The sequence below is a fragment of the Corvus moneduloides genome, chromosome 1, assembly GCF_009650955.1.
Source record: "Corvus moneduloides isolate bCorMon1 chromosome 1, bCorMon1.pri, whole genome shotgun sequence".
Taxonomy (NCBI): domain Eukaryota; kingdom Metazoa; phylum Chordata; class Aves; order Passeriformes; family Corvidae; genus Corvus; species Corvus moneduloides.
The window spans coordinates 23,718,835-23,742,005 of NC_045476.1; the positions used below are offsets into that span (position 1 = coordinate 23,718,835).

Genomic DNA, 23,171 nt, shown 5'->3' on the forward strand with positions numbered 1-23,171 from the left:
CCTTGCTTCCGATTAGGGATTCAAGCTCTTCCATCTGTTTGTTGTCTAAATATAGTCATAAAATATCCTGAGCTGGAAGGGACTTGGAGGTCATCTAGTTCCAGCCCCCTTGCCATGAGGAGGGAGACGTTCCGCTAGACCAAGTTGCTCAGAGTCCCATCCTGTCTGGCCTTAAACACTTCCAAGGATGGGGCATCCACAGCTTCTCCGGGCAACCTGTTGCAGTGCCTCACCACTCTCACAGAGAACAATTTTATCCTTATAGCTAATGAAACCTACGCTTTTTTCATTCAAAGCAATTCCCCCTTGTCCTATCTCTACATGCCCTTGTAAATATAAATAGTTCCTCTATAGGTCTCTTTTTAGGCCCTTCAGGTACTGGAAGGCTGCTCTGAGGTCTCCACTCATTTAGGATTTAAGAACTGTGCGTGCTCTTTTTTCTTGGAGATGATGTTGGGTAACTTAGGTAGAAAATATAAGGAGCATGTGTAAAGAGGTAAATTCTCGTCACACTTTGCTTTCCATGTACTCACCACGGAGACTGAGAGTTGTATGGTGTGTCAACAGTGGCTTAGTAAACTTGAGAGCTTTATGTGTGCAGGTGCAAATAGCTGAGAGGTAATAGCAGTCTCATTCATACGACCTTGCTTCATTTGTACTGTGTCTGAATAGGAGCTAGCTTGTCTCCAGTGCTTTCAATTTAAGGCTTCTTAACTGTTTTCAATTTTTTGTGAAACATTCTGCCATGGAACTAAAGGAATTTAAGCCTTAGGCGAAAAAGAAAGCAAGTTCAAAAGATGATTGTATTTCTCCTTTGCTCTGTCTCATTGCTTGGTAAAGAGAATGTTTCTTATGCATATCACATTACTAATTCAACAGCTGTTCCAAAACAGGCTATATAGTTGCCTAGATTTTATAAATTTATGTTGCATACTCATTTTGTTTGTCTGGAAATACTTTAGTTTCTTTTTAATTCATGCTCATGTTAAGAATTACTTTGTGAACATTATCCTACAAACTAGTGCAAGTGGACTGAATACTGAGAGTGCTATGCAAGAAGTAGCCTGGTTGATGTTTGGATATAACTTCTTATTTAAAGTCGAATGTTAATATTTTATAAACATTTGGCAAACCTAGCGAAGTTAGGATAATCATGAATAGGGCTTTGTCTGTCCTGAATGAATATTTGATTTGAGGTTTGAATACAGTCACGTCTAAATACTGTTCTGCTATCGTTTCATGAAAAATCCAGAAAAACTCAAGGTATCCAGCAAATTAAGATTTTTTCACTTAATACTTCTTACTGTGTCTTATGTATGTGTCTTCATTTTATACAAAATGGCTTATACATCTGAAATACTGTGTTATGTCTGCTGAGCCTACATCGGAACACAATTCAAAAGCCGTGATGCTTTTCTTGCTTGGAGAAAAGCAAGTACAGCATTCTTAGTAGTCATTCAACTAATGGTCTGAAAACAGTTAATAATTTTTAAAGGCTCATTTGAAATGTCTCTCAGGGTTATATATGAGATTTTTCTGAACTCTGAAGCAAAGGATGTAAGATGCTAAAATGTGCATGTAAACTTTAGACAAGTAATACCTTTTGTTTCTGGACATCAGTGCTGCCATACACTATGGTACAGTGAAAGATACCTGTCTGTGGTTGTGTCTGCATCAACTCAGCTCAGTACAGTTGTTCCTCAGAAGTCTGCTTGTCACAAAGTGAAATCTGGTTTAACTCTTGTTGTAGGTCTGATACCAAACGTTGTCCTTAATAGGACTGGTACGTGGGAGAATTAAAACATGTGCATGTGTCACCTAGGACAAAATTTGTATGGTAGTATTTTTTAATATTGGTGAATCATCAATTAAATGTCAGAATTCCCAATAAATTCATTGATATAAGCTGTAAGCCAGTGAAAGGGATCCTATACAGGGTTTCTTGGTCAGTTTTCAAGCAATTTCTTACTCGTGTGTGCACTTGTACACGCTCTGTGTCATATGTACACAAGGGTGACACCTCTTCTGTGTTGTTATCTGTATATGCACGTGTCTGTGTACCACCAAGTCTGTGTGTATAATATGCACATAAATAAAATAAACATGAGCATACAAAGAATTCCTCACTCTGTGCCAATGGGAAGAGCATATATGAGGTTTTTTTTGGATGGTATTTGTGAAGCAGCAGTCACTCTTTGTGCAGAGAGTAACTTTGCCTGTCCTTTGTTTAAATTTTTCGTACTCTAGCTTGGAAAAAAAGCATATAATTGCATGCTGAGTAATTGCAAAAAAAAAAAAAAAAAAAGACAACGAAGCGGAATAGCTCTAAATTTGAGTGGTTTGGTAGTTATACCTAGTTTATAGCTTGTTTTTTGATGCAAATCAATACTTAAATGTGTTTCATCTTAGTGTCATTTGTCATAAAATAATTGTATGGAAGTATAACTTACTACACTGACTTTTTGCAGGGTTTTTTCTGGTGAGCTGCTTTGATCTCTATCCATTTTGTCTTGCATTAGCAAGAATTTGAAAGTGTGTGTTAGTTAAAATAGCTCTTTTTAATCAATTTTTGGTGATGATTAGTTTGAGACTACAGATTTTGGTCTGTTTAACGTTTCACTAAGCTATTTCTCTCTCATGTCATGCTGCTCTTCCCTGTGTGATTAGGATACGAAGCAAGAATGGAAAGCAGAGCGTGCCATTATCCACAGCAACTGTATCAATGGTTCACAGCGTCCCAGAACTGAAAGTTAGCTCCGAGGTAAGTACCATCGTGCTTTCTTTGTTCACACCTTTCACAGTAGCACCACAATTGAGAAACTTAATTATAGTAGTTTCTTAAATGTTGTGTACAGGAAGTTTAGCTTCTCTTTGAAGAGGAATTTGGGATTGAACATTAGTAGCCCCAGGCTTTTGTGAGTTTATTGTAGTGTAGATTGATTTTTATCAGATTTTTTACCAGTTTTTTTTAGAGCTGTGTACTGAAAAGATGGCACTTTGACAGTAGCCTGTAAACTTTCTAGTTGAACATTTTTGTCACTAAGAGTGAACAGTTAGTGAAAAGTTCCATTAGCTGAAATCTGTTCAAAGCTTGCAGTGTCTCTGAAACTAGCTTTAGCCTTCACCTTGAAATTGACCCACTAGATATAGTGAAGTTAATTTGTCTGCAACTTACCTTTATGGTAAAATTATTTCATTATTTTTCAAATATTCCAAATATTCTGAATTCATTAATATTTCAAATATTCATCTGAGTTATCAAAATATGCTTGTTAATCTTTGTGTAGGGGGAAAGAGCATGTTTATTTTGAAGATAAACATTCTTGTTTATCTTCTTTGTCAACCTGATCTGTTTTAACTTTTTTACGTTGCTACTTGCTTTTTTGTCTCTGGTAATTCTTCAAAGAACACCAATGAGGGGAACTATGAAGATGTGAGCAGCTAGAGGTGTCCCCATCATAGATGAGTGTTTCAAAGGGCAGTTTGCACTTGATCTTGCTGCTTCGTGGTGCTCTAACTTAACTTTACTTTTAAGTTCAGCTGTCTTGAGGGTAACACTGCAACTTGCTATCAGAAGTGATTAAGTGAACACAGAGCTTCACATGGTACTTGGAAAGTTTGTAAACACATGCAAGAGGAGTAGACTTCGCTCATGTTTACTGGGTTATAAAGTCTCTGTTGTTAGTGCCAATGTGGAACTGCATGATCTTAACTATTTATGTCTGAAGACATACATTCTGTAACCTGAAGTTGGCAGGTATCATTTCTGTCGCCAGCAGCTTCGGTTTTATACTCGGTGTGGGCTTGTCAGACGTATTGTCCTTAATGATGCAAAACTACTGGACATAGCAGTCAAAAGTTCTCAGACCTACTTATGAATTATCCTTTGTGTTCAAAGCTACTGCTATTTCCTATCAAGACACTAGGACTTAAATTAAATCGGTGGTTACTTATTTGTTAAATTTGAAAGTTTTATGTCGAGTTCATGAATTTTAAGAGTTAATAGTGTCCCAGAGGTCTGAGAGCAGACTTTGAGAGCAGTATTTTTTTCTGTAAAAAAATTGTTGCACGGCTGCCATTGCTACAGTTATGCTGAGGCATCATTTCTTGTGCAGTTAGTTTGTAGCGGAAATGCTTCTCACTTTTACAATAAACAAAAGGCCATAAACCTAATTTATTTCTATGAAGCTAAGCTTAGCGGTGAATATTTCTGTTACAGCAAGCTGAGCAGCTGGGAAGAGAAGATCAACAGCGACTACATCGAAATAGAAAACTGGTGCTCATGGTAGATTTGGACCAGACATTGATCCATACTACAGAACAGCACTGCCAGCAAATGTCCAATAAGGTATTTGGGGTGAACTTGCAAGCCAGTGTAGCAACAGGAGTGTTTCTGACAATATTTAAATTACGGTTCTTTAAAAGAACGTTCTGTGGTTAGGTAAAATTGTAGTTGAAGAATAAAAGAAAATGAGAAACAAGTCTTCCATAATATGTTCCTTTTTCTCTACATTTAAATTGATGTTTTCTTTTTTCCATTCATGCTTTCCTGCGCTTTTCCTTTCTAATCATTTTGAGAGATGTTTCAGGTAGCTATTTTTAATCTCTGCTTTCCTTCCTCTGCAATTCACAAGCTGAGTACTCAGTAATGAGACTATTTTCCCTCCAAGTCTGAGGCAGACACAGTGAATTACTTTTCAAAGTCCCTTTTTGAGCAATCCTGTGTGTTGCTATGTCTGTCCTTCCATGAGTATGTGTAGAGATTTTTTAAAAATATTTTTGGGGGGAGTGAGGCAGGGAGAGGTTGTGTGTTGCTGTTTAGTTTCTTCATGAAACTCTTGCTCTTGAACTGACAAGGAGTATTGGCTTGTAACATTTCTGATTTGGAAGCTCTAAAACAAGAAACGTGTTGAAATGTGTACAGTGGCTTGAACAAGAGGATGCAAACTCAAACATCAATATCATGTAAATTGTTATTGCTTAGTTCTTTTCTTTCCTCTTCCCGTTCTTGCATGTCCAGTGGGCTCAGCATATGTTCACAATTGCTAGGAAAAAGCAAGCTAGAAATGTACATTGCAATTAAGAGAAAAGGGAGCTGTGAATATTCAACGTAAAGATTAAAAGAAGTAGTGTGTCTGAAAGGCCTCTATCTGTATGAGTGTATGGTTTGAAGAAAAATACTTTTAAAAATATTTTGAGGTTTTTAGGGTTAGCGTTTTAACTGGGATCTTTATCTGCAAGCTTCCTTCCTGGTTTGCTCTCTGATGCTGTGTTTCCATACACATAGACTTTGTTGGATGAAGAAAATACTTCTCTGAGCTCAATGCATATTGAAATGAATCTGTCAGAAGTTCACTGAGAGGTATTGATTATAGTGAGATCCTGAACTTTCCTGAAGCAGGATCTGCAGCAGGTTGAGAAATTTCTCAGATTGGTTTGCCATAAATAAAGGTTTGAATGAAAGCCACCTGCATCATAAATTTTTCAACAGTAGACTTTCCTGCATTTGAAAACCTTATTGTTGGACTGCCTGGCACAGAGCAAAAATGGGCTTTGGATTTTATTCATCCACGTAATCTTGTGGCCAAAACTTGCTTTGGTCTAGTTGGACCAAATAAAGTTGAAGTGAGAGAAGAGGGTAGTTCTGGAATGCTGGCATTTTTGTTTGCTATTTTGATAATGTTCAACGTGCTTTTTCTTCTAGGGAATATTTCATTTCCAGTTAGGTCGAGGTGAGCCTATGTTGCACACACGTTTGCGTCCTCATTGTAAGGAATTCCTGGAAAAAATTGCCAAGCTCTATGAATTACATGTTTTTACTTTTGGCAGCAGATTGTATGCACATACAATTGCAGGTGAGTAGTATGTTACATTTAACAATACTTACCTACCCTGCCTTCGTACTCATATAATTAATTTTCTTTATGCAGTTGTTTTCAAGTAATTGTTCTTTATTTTGTGCAAAACCACCTCCTAAATAGTCCTATAAGTAGAATTTTTAGCTTGTTTACAAGGCAGTGCCTGTCTGGCCTGTAATTTTAGAAATAATCCTTTTTTTCCCATGAGATGTGCTTTGCTTTACTGATGGTTAGAGAATTGGATTGTTAACTAGTGCCTTCTTATTAAGTAAGAAATTATGTTTATGGATCCTAACAATGAGATGCAACTTCTCTTGTCTTACAAATCTAATGTACCTGTTCCATAAAACTCAATGATCTGACATTATCTCATCCTGTGGGGAATGCCACACCCCACATTGTTTCCATTCACCAAAGGAAGTTCTGCTGCTATAAGTCAATTTACAGCAGTTCTGTTTGTGTCCTGGAGCTGAGATGCACTTACTTTATGAAAAACAGAAATCTAGCGGTATTTTCACACATTTTTCTCAAGAACTTAAAAATATTTTCTCCTAGTAAGTGAAAACTTGTAGTAGTCTATCGTGTGGGTCACTGGCTGAAATATTTTCCTTTTTCCAAGAAGCATAAAAGAAGCCTGCCCTGGTTATGCAAGTGTATGGGTCTGAATCGTGTTAGGAGGGACACGATGTGTTTAAACTGCCAAGACGGGGTTAAAGCCAATTTTAGTCTTCCCTGTCAGAAGAGCATTTTCTCCTCACACTTCCCTTTATCAAGTCTGTTGGTCAAAGACAATACAATTAACAATATTTTAGGTTATGACTCTGATTGTTAAACTATCCATGCTACTGTTCCATATCTCCTAGCTTTTTTTTAAGTTGTCTTCTACATTTGCTTTTTTTGTCATATTGCCAGGAGTGCTTTGAACAGCAGTGTCCCAGTAATCACACCTCTTGGCAAGAAAGGAAGATTCCAAAATAGAGAGCTAGCTATCCTAGTTAGCTCTAAAAACACTTCAGAAAAAAATATATAATCAAACAATTCTTTATGCATGTTAAATGCCATAGAAGAAGCTTGCAGTGACAAGTATAAGAGACTTCCGAATGACATACAATATTTCTGTAATCAGAACGTGATGCTTATTTGTGGTCTCCAGCTAATTTTCCTTGAAAGGTTTGAGGCATGTCCTGTTCTGCCCATCCAAATGAATGTTTCTATGTCACTCAGTCTTTGACTGTAGTTTGAAGAATCTTCTAAAGCTTTGTCAATCTTGCTGTTGGATTAAGTGTTGTGTACTGCTAATGCATTAACAATTCTGTACCCATCCGTACTTCTTAGAATGCATTTTTATCTTCTGTGGCAAAAGAGGAATAGTTTTTTTCTGCACTAGGTTTTAAATATGTGGTAGTCAGAAAGTGGGGGGGGGGGGGGGGGGGGGGCAATTTTCCTTACCTGGGTCTGTGTGCCAAGATATGACCTAAGGTCAGAAGCTGTATAGCAAGTGGCCTTCAGAGCCAGGGAGGAGTTGCAGAGCTAGTTAACTCATGATGTCTAAGTGCTTTCCCTGTCTTCTCTCAATGTGTGAATTGGTCCTCTGCCCATTTAAATCTCTGAGCCGAAGTGTGGACTACCCTGCAGTCCCTGTGCTGCCACAGGCTGACACTTACTGTGGTAATTACTCAAGCTACCTCGTTTATTCCATAGAGGAAATAGCCACCAAATGAGCAAATTAGGGTATTGCTTTTTCCTGACACCCACAGATTTCTGGATTCCTGTTTGAAGCTGTTTAACCTCATCAAAAGCGTTCCAACTGCAAGTGAGTTATTTGTGCAGTGCTAGTAATAGTTTCAGCTGAAATCTGTGGACAAATTCTGGATCCAGTCTTTGGTCCACCTGTGCAGTCAAGATGCAGTATTATAGAAATACATAGCTGATACATATAGAGAACACTTGATGGCAGTGTTGGTTAAATGATTTCTCTCAGAGCTGTCAGTTTGATGTTTTATTGTTATCCCTGTGTTACATAAAGAAAAATTTGTAATAAAATGCTGGGGATTTTTTCATAAGAAAAAAGTTCTTTGCTTAGGTCCTGTGTATACATCCTATATTTCTTTGTGAATTCTGAACTCTGAGCTGTTCCTTTCGTGTCCTAGAAGGCTTTTAAAAAGAGATGAGATCTTGTCAGTCCTTTTCTCTCATCTCAGCTGACTCTTGCCAGCTGTTAAGTGGAATTAGCTGATATTTGTAAACACCATTTATGTCTGCTGAAATAATTTCTCCTAAACCCTTTTTTAGTTTGACATGTTTACAGTGTGATATCTGGCTGTATGTTTATGAAGATGAGCTTTGGATTTTATTATCTAGAGCTCCCTGGAGTATTTCTCTACTAAATAATTATTTTGGGCAATTGTTACTTAATTTCTTTTTCTACTCTGTGTAAGAGAAGTTTGGTATATTTAAAACTGATGTCAGCTTAAAAGCTAGTTGTAAAATGCCACAGTGAATTTTGAGTTCAGACGCTATTAGGCAACAATAAAGCTATGTGAAATCACTCCAGATTTACAACAAAATTTAGAAAGTAGGACCAAGTTGAGGGCATTCATATGTATGGTTTGTTACAGCAAGTATATTACAGAATGTATAGTGTGTATGTATAATCACGAGTGCCTGAAGTTGTCGCAGCTTTTGAAAGATTGAGTCAACAGCTCTTTCCGGGCTGTAAAGTAGAATCTCAAGTAGAACTGAAGGTAACCTGGTTCTTCAGAAATTCAATTTTAGTTTTATTTACAAAAAGACTTCTTCAAATTCGTGTTGGTTCCAACTGTTATGTAACTTCTCCTGGGAATTGCTATTTAACTCAGTCTTTCTCTGGGATTTGAGAAGTCCCCAGTATGAGTTAGTTTTCAACTTTGTATCTTCTGATGGTTTTAACTTAGCTTTTATTTATTTACAAACTTTCTTTTTTAAGAGAGTCTGTGTAAGAGCAGGCAATATGGGTTAGTAAGTCTGTGTACAAAGACCCAGTTGGAGATAATGGGAAACAAACAACTGGGGGAATAGTCTCTGCTAGGTGAGTCTACTGGATAGTCTTTCCTAATGTGGCAAAGGATAGTGATAGTGTCTTCGGTTTGTTCATGAAACTTGGGGGCATATCTAGCACAGTGTCTGATTTATGAGACTAAATGGAAGCTCAGTTTGTCAACTCAGTTTGTCCTGGTCCCTCCTGCTCCTTATCTCAACACATGAACCCTTTGTTATATTTTCTCTCCCTGTCCAGCTGCAGAGAAGAGTGAGAGAGCAGCTTTGGTGGGTGCCTGGTGTGTTGAAGAAAACAAATGATGTATGATGAATGAAATGTTATGTGCCCTTTCCCTGATATGTGAAAACATCAAATTGTTTGTTATGTTGATTTAGTTGACTAGGGAACATCTAAAAGAAACCAGTTTGACCTGGAAAGAACTTCTTAAAAAGAGACCAGTGCTGTTTTCTGTGTTGTTTACTCAGGTAGCTTAGCTTGGGACTCTCCTAAGGTGGGCTTGTATCTTTGCAGATGAATCTTTGATGAGCTCTATCCTCAGTGTGTTTTTATTTTATAGATAAAACATTACTGTGAAGCTTTGGAATGCTACCTTATCTCTAATTCCTGGCAGCCAGGCTTTCTGCATTTGGACTTTTTTATTTCAGCTTTGTTTTTCTTACAGTTTTAGCTCAGCAACATTGCAACTGAGTGCCTCGTTGAAGTTTTGCCATGTAATCAGTGTACTTCTGTCTAATTCAGTGTAGAGAGTTCCTGTTTACTCAGACAATTAGTAGAAGAGAATTTTGTTGGGGAGTACAGCAACTTGTATCACAGCTTTTGTGGTTTGTCAAAGTATCTGTGTGTACAGCAATAAATCTTTGTAGCTAATTCTCTCAATTCATTATGCCTAGGTACTGCAAGGGTCTCACTACAGGGGATGATTCTACGAGTTTGCAGCAATTCTTAAGCATAGTCGGGTGAGTTAAGGTTGAACCTCTGTCCTTAACTCAGAATTTTCTTGCTTTTATGGGTTTTAAGTTATTCTAATTACACATTAATATTAAATACATACAGGATCAACTTTCAGAAGTGATGACTGATTTTTTTTTTTTTTTTTTTTGAAACTTTGTTTTTGAAGTCCCAGCTTAAGGTACTCTTGGGAGCTAGACTGTTAAAAGGAGTTGAACATATGTTCTGTGCAAATCTGAGCTCCTTGAAAGAAAATTGAAGTTGGTCCATAGAGTCTGTAGTCCTTTTGAACTCTGTTTCTGGCTATAATATGGCCACCATTTAAAATAAAAGACAGTAAAACTTGAAAAGACTGTTCCCAAGTAAGTATTGACTGCCTTGTATTATTCATAAGAATAATGAGAAGTTGATACTAGCTTCAGTACAAATTCAGTAAAATGAAAAATACAGGTTAGCATGTAATTTGCCAGTTTCTTTCTAAGCAATTACGTGGCTGTGATCTGCTCATGAAGGTGAACGTCATTATTTGAGACTAGGTTCAGAAGCATGTGCATGTGTGTTTGTACACCCAAGTCACCATTTTCCTAAATAATGGCACTTTATCTTGCTTTAGGATCAGCTAGCACAGCTTCTGTTTTGGTTTTGGGGGTTTTTTTGTTTGTTTGTTTGAAGAGTGCAGTCAGGAAAGTTACTACAACTGGGCCTAAATATTTCTAGAAATCCCAGGATATATGCATTATGTGTAAATGTATTGAAGTAGTTGTTAGAAGTACAACTTAAAACCTACAAATGCAAGAGCTCCGGCTGGAACTGTCCCTTAACTTCCTACTGTGCTTAAGTATTACAGCACATTGCCGACTCTTGTGAGACTTCTCTGCAGTCCCTAGGCATAATGAGCTAAGGAGAGCATTTAGCTTTAAAGAACCAACTATAGAGAGATAAATGTAAGTTGCAAAAACTGTGTATCTGTTACCTGCTGTATCTCTTTCAGCCTTATTTATTTGGCTGTCACAAACTCAGTTTTGTTACCATCTTGAAAGAAAATTAGATGCAGTTTTTAAAATTAATCTCACTGAATTAGCTACAAATACTTGATCCACTGTACTTTCTCCCTCATGATCTCGTGCCTTAAAATTGTCAGTTAAACTGCTGTTGTACAAATTAAAATAGCTGAAGTATATAAAACATAAACAAGGAACAAACATCTTGAACATTAACTCTTTAATTTCTTCTTCCAAAAGGATTTTTGGACCCTGAAAAGAAGCTTTTTTCCCATCGGATATTGTCAAGGGATGAATGTATTGATCCATTTTCTAAAACTGGGAATCTTAGGTATGTATATGAGTCTTAGGCATTGTACAAAATAGGACAAGAAACAGAGAAAATATGCTAAAAAAAAAATTACTCCCTCTGCACTTAATGTGTTTATATCCTTCTTTGCCTCTTAAATATCAACACCATCTCAGTAAAACTGAGGTGTTGGGCATTGCAGCATTTACTCTACTTAATGGGTTCTGTGGTAGCAGAACAGTAAGAGTGTGATGCAGTGGCGTCCCCTTTTCACTTACACCTCTTATTCTTGTAATAACAACCATATTTCCACTTTGTCTTGTGATCTTGTATAATGACTTGTATGTTGTGGGTTTTTTTAATTAAACCAAAATTCTCAGTTTGAGTTTAATTCATAATTGAATACCTAGTATTCTGGCTTTCAAATGTGCTAAAAGCACCTTCTGTTCCTAGTGTTTCTTGAAATTAGGTCATCTAAAGCCTTGAATTCATGTTCTGATCTTTTTCAGGGTATAAAGCCAAGATTTTTTCTGAGACAGATACATTTAATCCAGCTTTATGAAATACTAAAAATTATTGCCCCTCCACACCTGACTGTAGTGAATGAGAAGCTTTTTTTCTTTTCTTGCTCTGTTTTTTATATGCATCTTAAGTACTCTACCTCCTCTTCCTCCTAGGCGATGGGTGATACTAGTTACTTCTGTTTCCTTTATCTTGGATTGAGTGAATCTACTCTTTAAAAACTCTTCTTGTGTCTTTTTCCTATTTATATATAGGTCGTGTATTGACCTTGTGATAGTTGATTTTGGGCTATTGGTTGTCAAAAACCAGTGAAAACTAGACTGAAATGTTGAAGTGATTTGTTCTTGGAGAGGTTCCTTGTTTTCTGCTTCTAGCCTTTGGGACAGAGATTTTAAAAGATCTGTTTCCTATTTTTCACTAACTTCAATTTGTTTAAAGTTTGTATTTTGAATTCCATAATTTTAATATTGCTGACTTTTTGTAAGTTCCATGTTCTGCAGATCATGCTCATAGTAAACCAGAGCATCAATAGAAATTGCTTTCATTGCTATATAAATTTCTAAATTTAATTTTCTTAATTTATCAACTGTTTTGTCTCTTAGAGATCTCTTTCCGTGTGGAGATTCCATGGTTTGCATCATTGATGATAGAGAGGATGTTTGGAAGTTTGCACCCAATTTGATAACTGTGAAGAAGTATGTATACTTTCAGGGGATAGGAGATATTAATGCACCTCCTGGATCAAGAGAAATGCAAATGAAGAGGAAAGGTAATTAGATTGTTTTTAAACCACGTTTATAACTTTGTCCACTTTTCAAACATGATTGATATAAGTCATTGAGGTGGTCTTACTAATATTGCAGTTGTGCTCAGATGGACAATCCCAGACTATTGAAGTTGATAGCACAAATGTGAGTAGCTTGGTAAAACTGGGCTGCTCTTACTGAGAGCATTCCTTTTGGCAGCAAACAGTGCAGAAGTGGAGTCCTAGTAAGTGTTGTGGCTGAGAGCCGATTTGGCAATACACCAAACTGTTCAAGAATATGTAGAGGGGAACAGTTTCTCCCTCACATCCTCATGTAAAACATGCTGATTTTTTCTTCTCTGTAAGTTTCACCTCTTCAGTCCCCTTCCTTGCCCTTGGAACTTGGAGGAATAGGTAATAAACTCCGGCCTCAACACACTGCTGAAAATGAATGTTGATCTCTGCTTGCCTCCCGGTCTAAACTGTGCTAATAAAATTAGTGTGAATTTTTAGCACCTACTGAACACGGTGTTCTGGCATTTGACGCAAGAACCTTATGTTCAACAGGCTCAGCAGTGTAATACACATAATGGATTTAGAAAGTACACATCACTAGATTGTGTTTCCAATACATTTTACCCCCAAATAATTACCAATGTCATAAGAAAGAATTGCTGGGCTTTTTCCAGTTTAGCCAAGGGTTTTGAGGTTTTTTTTTAATTTAATACTTCTGACATTGCTCTCTTTCCCTTGTTGAAATAGAAGTGTCCAATACAAAAATAGGAATAATATGATCAACCTCATTCAGGTCACTGTGATGTGGGACCTCTACAGTTGACTCCTGCTGCTGCTTGCAGGGCAGGAACATGCACACAAAAGGGAGGCAAAGTAGCGTGATCTCATACAATGTTCCCAGTGAACATTTGTGTGCCCGGTTTTGGGTGTCTGCAGTTTCTTTAATTGTCTCTCTACTTCTGCAGACATCTGCAGACACATCCTAAAGCTATTTCTTCTGCTTTTGACTATTACCCTTTTACTTGCATTCCATCAGTCATAAATTGAGCTTGAAAGGCATCTTTGTGTTGCTAAAATACGTATATCTTTTCAAGTACTAAAGTACAGTTATTTTGTTATGAGAATTATATATGAAATATATATATTATATATGAAAGACATAGCTGTTTATAAATGAAGTTCTTGTACTGTAGTTCTGGATTAGGATCTCACAAAGCAAATTCTGCCCCTGTTTCTCCCTCCTGTTTATTTTCATTCCCTAAGATGTAATCATAAAACTTCGACTACAAGATAAATCCTTTAATGCTTGCAGAATTAACAAATAATTACTTAGGACCTGTGATTTAAAGAAAAAAAAGAAGCTGCTTAATTAACTTTTTTACAAAAGTAATGTTTGTTAGGTTAGAGGATTTTAACAACTTTGAAAAGCCTAGTGGTCACTTCCTAGCATAATGTAGTCTAAGTCCATATGTAAACTCTGTGTTTAAGGTCAAAGAAAATTAAATTTTGATTAACCTTAAAAAAAGAAAAAAGGGAAAATACGTATATGTTTTCTTTCTTGCCCATGTCTTAGCAAACCACTCTACAAAACCCGAAGCATTAGATACAGCAGTGATTTCAGCAAAAGATGTTGAAGAAATAAAGAATGTTATAGGTGTAGAAGAGCACAGTAACGGTCTCAAGAAAACTGCAAAGGACACTTGCGCTGCAAATGGAAGTACTTCTGTAAGCAGTGAAACATCTGATGGGGATGTGAACTCTCATGATAAAGTTAATGTCCAGGACTCCTTAAGTGATAGCACTGATCACAAAATGGACAGTGAGGTCACTGATGATTTGGCAAATACAAAAGAATCTCAGATGCTTTCAGAACAAGTTGATTCAGCCGTTACAGAGAAGCAGCAAATGCAAGAGAAGACAACAAATGACTTGGACTTTGAACTGTCTAGTGACAGTGAAAGTGACGATGGATTGGATACCAAAAAGTCATCCACTTCTGTATCGGACAGTGAGAATGAGGAAAAGAGAAGCTGGAAGAAATCCAAACAGTCTCTGCAGGATGAAAATTTGCAGCATGAGAGTTGCACTGATGTGAGTGATAAAAAGGATGGTCTGGTGAACCATTCCGGGGACACACAGTCTTTACCTAGTGAAAATATCCAGGGCAAAATTGATCTTGAAGCACAAGAGGAAAGTGAACAAGAAAGCCTTTGTGATTTAGGAAATGGGTCTGGAGACAAGAAAGAAGCTGAAACAGAATCTCAGATTAGTGAACAGTCTGGAATTACAATGGGTGAGTCCTTAGACCAGAGCATGGAGGAGGAAGAGGAAGATGATGATACAGATGACGACGACCATTTAATATACCTTGAGGAGATCCTTGTGCGAGTTCACACTGATTATTACACAAAGTATGATAAATACCTGAAAAAAGAGATTGAGGAAATTCCAGACATCAGAAAAATAGTACCAGAACTAAAAAGTAAAGTGTTGGCAGATGTAACCATAATATTTAGCGGACTTTACCCAACGAACTTCCCTATTGAAAAGACACGGGAACACTATCATGCCACAGCACTTGGAGCTAAAATTGTGAAGAATCTTGTACTGAGTGCTGATGATCCTGATAAAGCAACACATCTCATTGCAGCAAGGACAGGTAGGTATTTGAGACTTGAATTCTCCAGCAGCTTTTAGTCTGTTACAGTTCATGCCTTGAGCTCTTTTTTGTATAATCTACAGACTTTAATGTAACTGAGATTAGCATTGAAATCAAAGGAAAGATTCTTCCTAAAACAATTTAGCAGCCTTTTTGAAAGGATTTTTCTATTCTTTTTACTCAAATGTGGCTTTTAAAGTAGGACCCACTAAATACCCTCTGATGTAACGTGTCATGTCTCAGTTTTTTGTTAAGAATTGGTGATAGTAATACTCAAAGAGTCAAAGTTGTTGAATAGAAACTTAATATTTGTGTCAAAGAAAAGTTTATGGTGGGCTTGCTATAAAGGTATAGCAGTGCTCTCTTTCTCCATTTCTCACATTCACTTCTCATGGTTCAGTTTCCCTTGGTATGGAATTCAAATTATTTTAAGACTGCTAATACCCTGTCACTGCATTGTGCTTAACCTGTACTTTTTTGTCAAAAGAGATGTAAGAGAGTTTAGTGTAACTTCTGGTTTGTGTTTGACAAAGCTGCCTGTTTTTTCATAGCTGTTATGGATAGCAGTGTACCATTGGTAGCTGCTGTAGAGGACCTAACAGGTCAGCAGCTTTAGCTTCTAGCACCCTTTTTTTTGGGGTGCACCCTGAGCCTTGATTCCCTCATTGTTGGCCTTTTGAAATTACATGGAATCTAAATATCTGATAATCAAACGCATGAAATCCAAAAGCAAAACTGCATCTTTTAAAGCATCTAAAACTTACAGGTACTTTTAGGACATGCTTAGATGTCATAAGCAAAGAAATACATTATCTGCCACCTATTGGATTTTTTTGTTGACTGCTATTCATGTGATGTTTTAGTACATAAGAAGCAGCTTGGTTTCATTGGCTTGTATTTTAAAGAGAGGGTACTTTCCGTAAAAGTGTGTATGACCTTAAGTGCAGAAAGGGCATATGTCAAGAGGCAATTAAATAGTAAAAGCATATTATATAAATGGAGATAGACATTTTAGTAGTAAAAACAGCCTAAAACTCAGGAGATGGATTTAGATGCATTGAGATTAGCTGGGATTCTGGGTTGTGAAGATGTGATAAAAAGTTTTGAAATCAATGGATACATTAGTTTGGGACTCTGTTGTTTTACTACAGTTGCTGAACAGCTGTTTTAAAACTTCGCGAATAATAATACTTATTTCAGCAAGGAATTATGCAAGTTAATCATACTTCATTGGAGACATAATAGCTGTCAATATGAGATGTTTTTCCAGTTTCAAATCTTAAAATGCTTCATTTGAAAGTTGCTTTATTTATCTTAAACTAGATGACTTCTGAATGTAGTTATACATCAGATGCAACTATTATTGTGTGATGGGGTAAAATTGATAGGATGAATGTAAATGAGACCCTCCCAAACATACACATTTCTCTGGAGTTAAAAGTGTTGAGAAACATATTAAGGTACACATCACATGATAATGAGAAACAGTAGACTTTTTAGTTTGTTTTTGGAATGTACAGTTTGAGGATTGTGTGTTTATGTAGATGCATCTATGCATCCTTGTGTTCTATTTTTATAGGTAAATTACTTGCCACCTGCACGTTTTTAGTGAATCATACACTAAAGTACATCTGAATATGAAAAACTATTTTAACTTTTTTTTTTTTATTAAATTGCATATTGCACTAATTCTAGATGAGGTAAATTTGCAATCATTTCTGCCTAATGGGCAATTCTGTTGTCATCTTTAATCATCACTTAATAATTATTTCTGTAGCAATGACAATGAAATAGAGGGATTTCAAGTGAGAAAAACTATATTCTCCAATAACTCTTTGTAAGATCCTTGTGGATTGACTGGTTCTGGTTTTGTGATGGGGTTTTGGTTTTTTTTCAACTGGAGACTATTATACTCACCTCTGGTTAGATGGGTGTAGTTATGCTGCATCGTTCTAATTTCATGAAAAACTTCTTAATCAGAGATTTTAAGGATATAAATTTTGTTCTGTCACAGCTGGATTTGTGATAATTCATCTGTCAATGTGATTTTCATAGTGATTCTTGCATGGTTAGAGAGCAAATTCTTACAAGCCTCTTGCTGACAGTAAGCCATACAAATATTGTGTCTCTGGCTCCCATGGCAAACATCTGAAGCCTGCTTGATGTCTAGTTACTGGTGAAAAGGGGAAACAGAAGCATGTCCCTTCTTGAGTTTTTTCCAGAAGTCAATGAGGTGAGACCAGGCAACGTTGTTATCTATACATTTATCTTTTTTTCTTTTTATAATGTGCTTGTGAAAAGTTAGTTCAGTCTTTCTGGGTGACACTACTAACAGTGGCGGACTTGGGACTCTTAACAAGCAGCTAAATGTGTATGTTTACTTTGCATTAGCTGAGATGTAAGGAATGGCATATACTTAATCTGCAGCAGTGTTTGGGGAATAATTACTATTAGCTTTCTCATTTTGAAGGCAAAGGAAGAATTTGGCAGAGGATGTAAAATGGGAGAAGTCAGTGTGAAATAGTTACCCCTTAGGTCTTGAAGTGATGGGGATTCCCCTGCAGAGTGACATCATCATAACTTGGTGCATTGAAATGAACAACTACTGAAAACCATTTTAGGTTGTTTTTACAGCATTCTTCCCAGCTTATTAGAGTAAATAATTTTAATTTCTTTTATTCTTATATCTACTTGTATCTGTCTCTGCAGATAGGCAGCTTATTTCCCTGTAGACACAGGTACTCTGAATTCTGAAATAAAATAACTCTTTATTCTTGTAAAAAATTAGAACTTTTTTCATTACATAGCACAGAAAATATTTTCTGCCTGGATTACTGGAAAATACAGGACTTTTGCATAATGTAATCAGCTTTCATAAATCTGAGTGACTGAGAAAAGGCTACCCCATAGTCCTTTCCACTTGTCTATGTGCTGCATAGATCTTGCTTCAGTTTTTGAAACATCTGCTGTTTGCTTTAAGCATCAGTAAACTGCACTGTAGGATGAGTTGTTATAGCTGTGTACACACTTGGCTAAGCAGTTATCACACTATTTCATAAACCTTGTTATGTTCCTTCCTGAACAGATGAAAGACACTGTAATTGATTTCTGTATGGAGTTTTTTTCTGGGGGATAAAGCTGTTCATATCTCTCAAAAATTATTGTAGTGTGGTAGGAATAAAAATACGTCAGGTTTGGCCCTGAATTTTTCTTTTATTTTTCAAAATATATTTGAGTCCATGGTATTTCCTACACCTGTGATGTGTCAACAGCATTTTTTCTTGAAAAATATGTTCAAGGGCTGTGTCTTTAAAAAAAAATCCAGTTAAGCGTTGCTCTAAACTTGGCCACTGACCAGATAAGCCTCTTGCTTTTGTTGCTAAAGCACAGTGCAGAGTTAAACCTGAACTTTAGGCATAGCCTCAGAACAGCACGTCCATCACTTGTCTTAGGCTGGACTTCTTGCAGAAGAGCTTCAGGATTTGATTGTAAATCAAAATCTGTACGTAAAGACCATCTGAGGAGAAATAAACTTCTAGTGATCAGGTTTTCCAAGCAATGTCTGGCGGCCTGGTTGCAAACTACCATAAGGGTATGTAGATTTTGGTGTGTTGGAATCAGGAGAGAGTTCTGCAAGTGCCGCTGGTGGTCTCTTCCTGTCGTGTGCTTTGGTTAGTCATGGCACAGCCTTGAGTACACACACAGAATTTCTCATGGCTGAGAATGAATCAGAGGCCACAGTCGGTTGAGCAGTGTTTTCAACAAGTGCAGAAGTAGAATTGATGAGCCCCTTCCTCGGCTTTGAAAATAACATTTTCTGATATTATCTGTTTCAGACTGTATCCATCAGAGAGTAGATGTGATGGATTTGGGCCCCAGTTGCTTCATGTGGAAAATCTTCTGTGCCTTTTTAACTTTTTGGAACAACTTTAGAATTTGAAGTAAGGAAAGGTGATTAGATGACAATAATGCAAAAAAGTAGTCTGGAAAATCAGTTTTTCTCTAAGTGGTTTTCAGCTCAGCTGGGTAATTCAGATGTTTTTAGTTGCATCAGAAGTACTGTTGCTTGGATTAAAATCTTTCTGCTGTTCTGTCTTAATAAGCCTAATTCGAAAAGGAGAAGTTACAGTGGGGAAAGGGAGAGGAGAAGGCAAGCACATTAAGTATCACAATGCTATTTCTTCTCCTGGTTAAATTTGGTGTTTCACCAAATCTTGCTTTAAGTACATCATACATGTGAAATCTTGATTTGTCAATATGTCAGCTAGAAATAGGAAGCACTCCCCAAGAGTACACAGTTGTGTTCCCTCATGCAGCTTTCAGTGTGCTGGAGTGTGCAATAGGCACTTTAGAAATGGGGAGGATGCAGGAAGCTTTGGATGTTGTGGAGGTGAGAAAGGTAAGACTTTTGACTCCTGGGAGGTGGGTTTGTGTCACCAACTTTCATAGAATCCTAGAACATTTGGGCTGTAAAGACCACCTAGTTCCAGTAGCAACTTCATACAAAATCGTGCCATTTTGGCTTCCATGTTTAAGTTTTCTGTTATAACCCTGTTGACTAGAAGAAAAATTTACATAGCTCCTCAGCATACATCCACTATAAAACAATCAGACGTATGTGGATGCAGAATGTGGGGGTGAGGAGGAAGGGGCATCAAGATGAAACACCTGACATCGGTGCAGAAACATGAGTTTGAAAACAGTTGGAGGAAGCCATCTTCTCATGTAATTTCACAGATGTAACATGAGGTGATGGTGCAGTTTTATGGTTTTGTCCAGGTTTCCCCTGATGAAGTCCAAAAGGAGCAGCATAGTCCCATCTGTCCAACCACATCACCAGCTCTGGTTAACTGTTGTGTGTGCTAGTGTATATTGCATTCAGTCAGCTCCAGAGCTGTTATGTGCAGGACAGTATTGCCAGCTGTCTGATATTTGATTCATTATCTAATACCAGGCACAGGTATCTAAACTTCTACGAGACTTCTTGCTCTTGTTGCTTTTTTTTTTGCCTTGAAACTCCTATGGTTATGAACCTGATTTTAGCATCCTCTTTATAACAGCTGTCTTCTTACCTGTCCTTCTTATGTCATCATTGCTTTTCTCCCTTATTCTCAAAAGAAAGTAATGTCCAAGCCAAGTCTTTAACTTCTTCAATCCTTTTTCTCCCAGATCTCTTAAATTGATTCTCCTTCAGAACCTTTGCTTTATTTCCTCTGAAATATACCCTGTGTAGAAATTAAATACAGCTTTATACATAACTGTTTCTAACTGCAGGTATTTCTACAATTCCTACTGAGGTTAATTAAATATTAATAATACCTCTAGTCAAAGCTCCTTCTGGCACTGTAAACTGGCTCATTTCCAGCAACTGTTGTATGAAATTTCTCTCAGTTGCTTTTGTAACTGATAATTAATTGGAAAACAGATTTCTTAAATCAGGGCATGTATGATTTCAGGGAGTGCATTGACCTCTCTCATTAGGGTTTTATGTTAAAACCTCTTGAACTGCAAAGGTGTGCTGGGTTTAACAGTTGCAGTTCTAAAATTGTTTTCACTAAATCTTTGTTGGACAGTGGTTTTATTTTTTATTTCATGGCAAAAATTAAAATATTACATGTCCAGATCATTAGAGGTTTGGACAGGGCTGTATCTTGAAATACTTTTTTTTGTGTTTGTGTTTATCTTGGGTTGTTAAATTAACTTTTTTTTTTTTTGCAATGATACTAGTGTGGAGTAAAGCTTTGTATGTACAGCTCTTACATCCTGAACTGTGCAATTGCTTGCATTTACAGCTGAAAAAAGAAGAAATATATTTGTGCACACAACATTGTTTTTTCTTTTAATCTAAATTGAAGAAAAAGCATGTGTATCTAGAGAAAAATGTAGCCCTACTGTATTCCATTGGATTTGGGGGATGAAAGGTAGGGAAACAGAAGCTTTCAGCAGTTTGGTAAAGGGCAGTTATCTCCTGCCCTTTCTGTTTATTTAGTCTTTTAAATTTACAGATGTCTTAAACTGAGCCGTCTAACCAACTAGTTAGGTCAATCCTCAAGTGCATTTCAGTTCATCTGTCTATCCCAGTGGATTGTAGTTCAAGTTGTACAAAGTGCATTAAGTATTTGAGATTAGCTGCTTTGTCTCATCTTCAAATTATGTGAAGAAATATGGGTACTTCAAGATACTCATCTTAATTGAAACAGGTAAAAAATCATGTTGTTAAATGACAGTGATGAAGATGAAACTCCAGGGAATTGTGATGAAAATGTCAAATTAATTTACCATTCTTGATTCCTTGTCAGATTTGTTCAGAAACTTGATTTTTTAATTTTTTTTTTTCTGGGGGCTTCATTGTTTTCACATGTGTGAAAACAGACAAGGGCGCATATTATTAGTATTATTATATTTTACTTTGTTTCATTAGTTGTTGTTAACTCACTAGGATTAATGTTTTTTCCCTGATTCTCCTCCCCATCCCACTGGTTGGAGAGAGTTGGTTGGAGGAGTCAACGAGCGGCTGGGATTAAACTACAGCACTGATTTTTGTGCTTTTTGGTAGATTTATAGCAACTTTACTGAGTTTCTCTCTTGTTCTGGCATCCCCAGAGAGCAGAATTTGAGTTCACCTCTTGCAAGCTGCACTGTTGTTAGTTTCACCTGGACTGCATGCTAGCCTTCCATGTTTAACTTCACATTCTTTGTTCCTGTTTTGGCACAAAGGACTTCTGTCTGCTCTGCCTCCACTTCTGGCAGATGGAGGTTGAGTGGGTGACAGCCTGTTAAAAGGTAGCACGCTGTATGAGCAGGGGACCATGTGTAAAAAAGCTGGTATGATAAGTTAGCCAGGCTTCAACAGCATTGAAAAGCTGCTTCTTGTTAGACTGCTAACAAATATCAGTGAAGGAGATATAATACAAAAGTTGTATTGTTTGTTGGGCGAACACGCAGAGAAGATGCAGGGATTTTCTGTATAAATCTTAGTGGACTACTTCCATGGTGCCAGTTCTTCAGAAAGTTACGTTCATCCAGCTTGAGGCTGAGGTACTGCATCTTACTTAGATTCTCACTTTTATTAGTTGTGACTGTTTTGTTGGGTTGGGGAGGAGTGTTGCGTTTTTTTCCCTGTACAATTGGTCACAAAATGTTCTTAGTTTTAACTACACACTGGTTTATCTTCTGTGTTTCTGGGAACACTGTTATGTTATGTTTGACTCTGTAATAGGCACAGAAAAAGTTCGGCAAGCTCAGGACTGCAAGGACCTCCACGTTGTGAACCCTGATTGGCTGTGGAGCTGCCTGGAGCGCTGGGACAAGGTTGAGGAGCAGCTCTTTCCCTTGAAGGATGACTACATCAAAACACACAGGTAAGTGCTAACCTGAGGGAATAGGGGCCATGAAAATAGGTTGTTCATACAGTGATGCTGATTTGTTAATAAATTGGTTTCTGACAAGTTCACAATAGTTATTTATAGCAATTCTTACGGATTTTATGAAAGAACTCCCCATTTTTGTCCATTTCTCTTCTGCTTAAATTGAAGACTGTCAAGGGATCAGGATACAGTTCAGTAACTAGCACAGTGAGGAGAAAACTTGTGGTAACATTTCTTCCTTTAGCAGTTACTGTTGTTAGCTCTTTTAATTTGGAGAAGTTGCCTTTTTCAGTTCATCTGTAAGCTAACATAGGGAGTGTCATCAAGGCGCAGGATCATTCATGCCACCAAAAAATGCACATTCTTCTACTACATGAAGAATTGGTAAAGTATGGCATTTTTTTTTGTGAAATTTGGTAGTGACGAGAAAGAGAAACAGAAAATACCATAGAAAATTCTAAGAAGAATTGGATGGCATGAAGATAGGAGCAAAAACGGGAAGAAAGGAAGTAGTGAGAGGTGGTTTCGGGATGATAAGAAAGTGCTGAAAGAGAAAAGGTAAAAAATAATTAGTGCGCTAGGGTGACAGTAAATAGAAGAGACAGCCAAAAACATTATTAGCAAAGAGGAAGTCAGAGGGCTATCAGAAACAGTCCCCTTCAGGATAGTGGCATGGCTAAAGTAACTCATGACAAGGTACTGTCAAGCCAGCTTCTGCTTCTTGACTTAC

The 23,171-nt window shown here is 37.1% G+C and overlaps 1 protein-coding gene across 2 annotated transcripts in view; it reads left to right on the forward strand.

Moving 5' to 3' along the window:
• The window catches only part of CTDP1 (CTD phosphatase subunit 1), a 102,343-nt gene that overhangs the window by 14,335 nt on the left and 64,837 nt on the right, over positions 1-23,171 (forward strand). For both annotated transcript variants that reach the window (XM_032101858.1, XM_032101869.1), the window contains exons 3-9: positions 2,668-2,761; positions 4,220-4,348; positions 5,705-5,855; positions 11,085-11,175; positions 12,258-12,424; positions 13,989-15,074; positions 22,294-22,435. In XM_032101858.1, the coding sequence (XP_031957749.1) occupies positions 2,668-2,761; positions 4,220-4,348; positions 5,705-5,855; positions 11,085-11,175; positions 12,258-12,424; positions 13,989-15,074; positions 22,294-22,435 (1,860 nt within the window). The remainder of the gene's footprint in view (positions 1-2,667; positions 2,762-4,219; positions 4,349-5,704; positions 5,856-11,084; positions 11,176-12,257; positions 12,425-13,988; positions 15,075-22,293; positions 22,436-23,171) is intronic.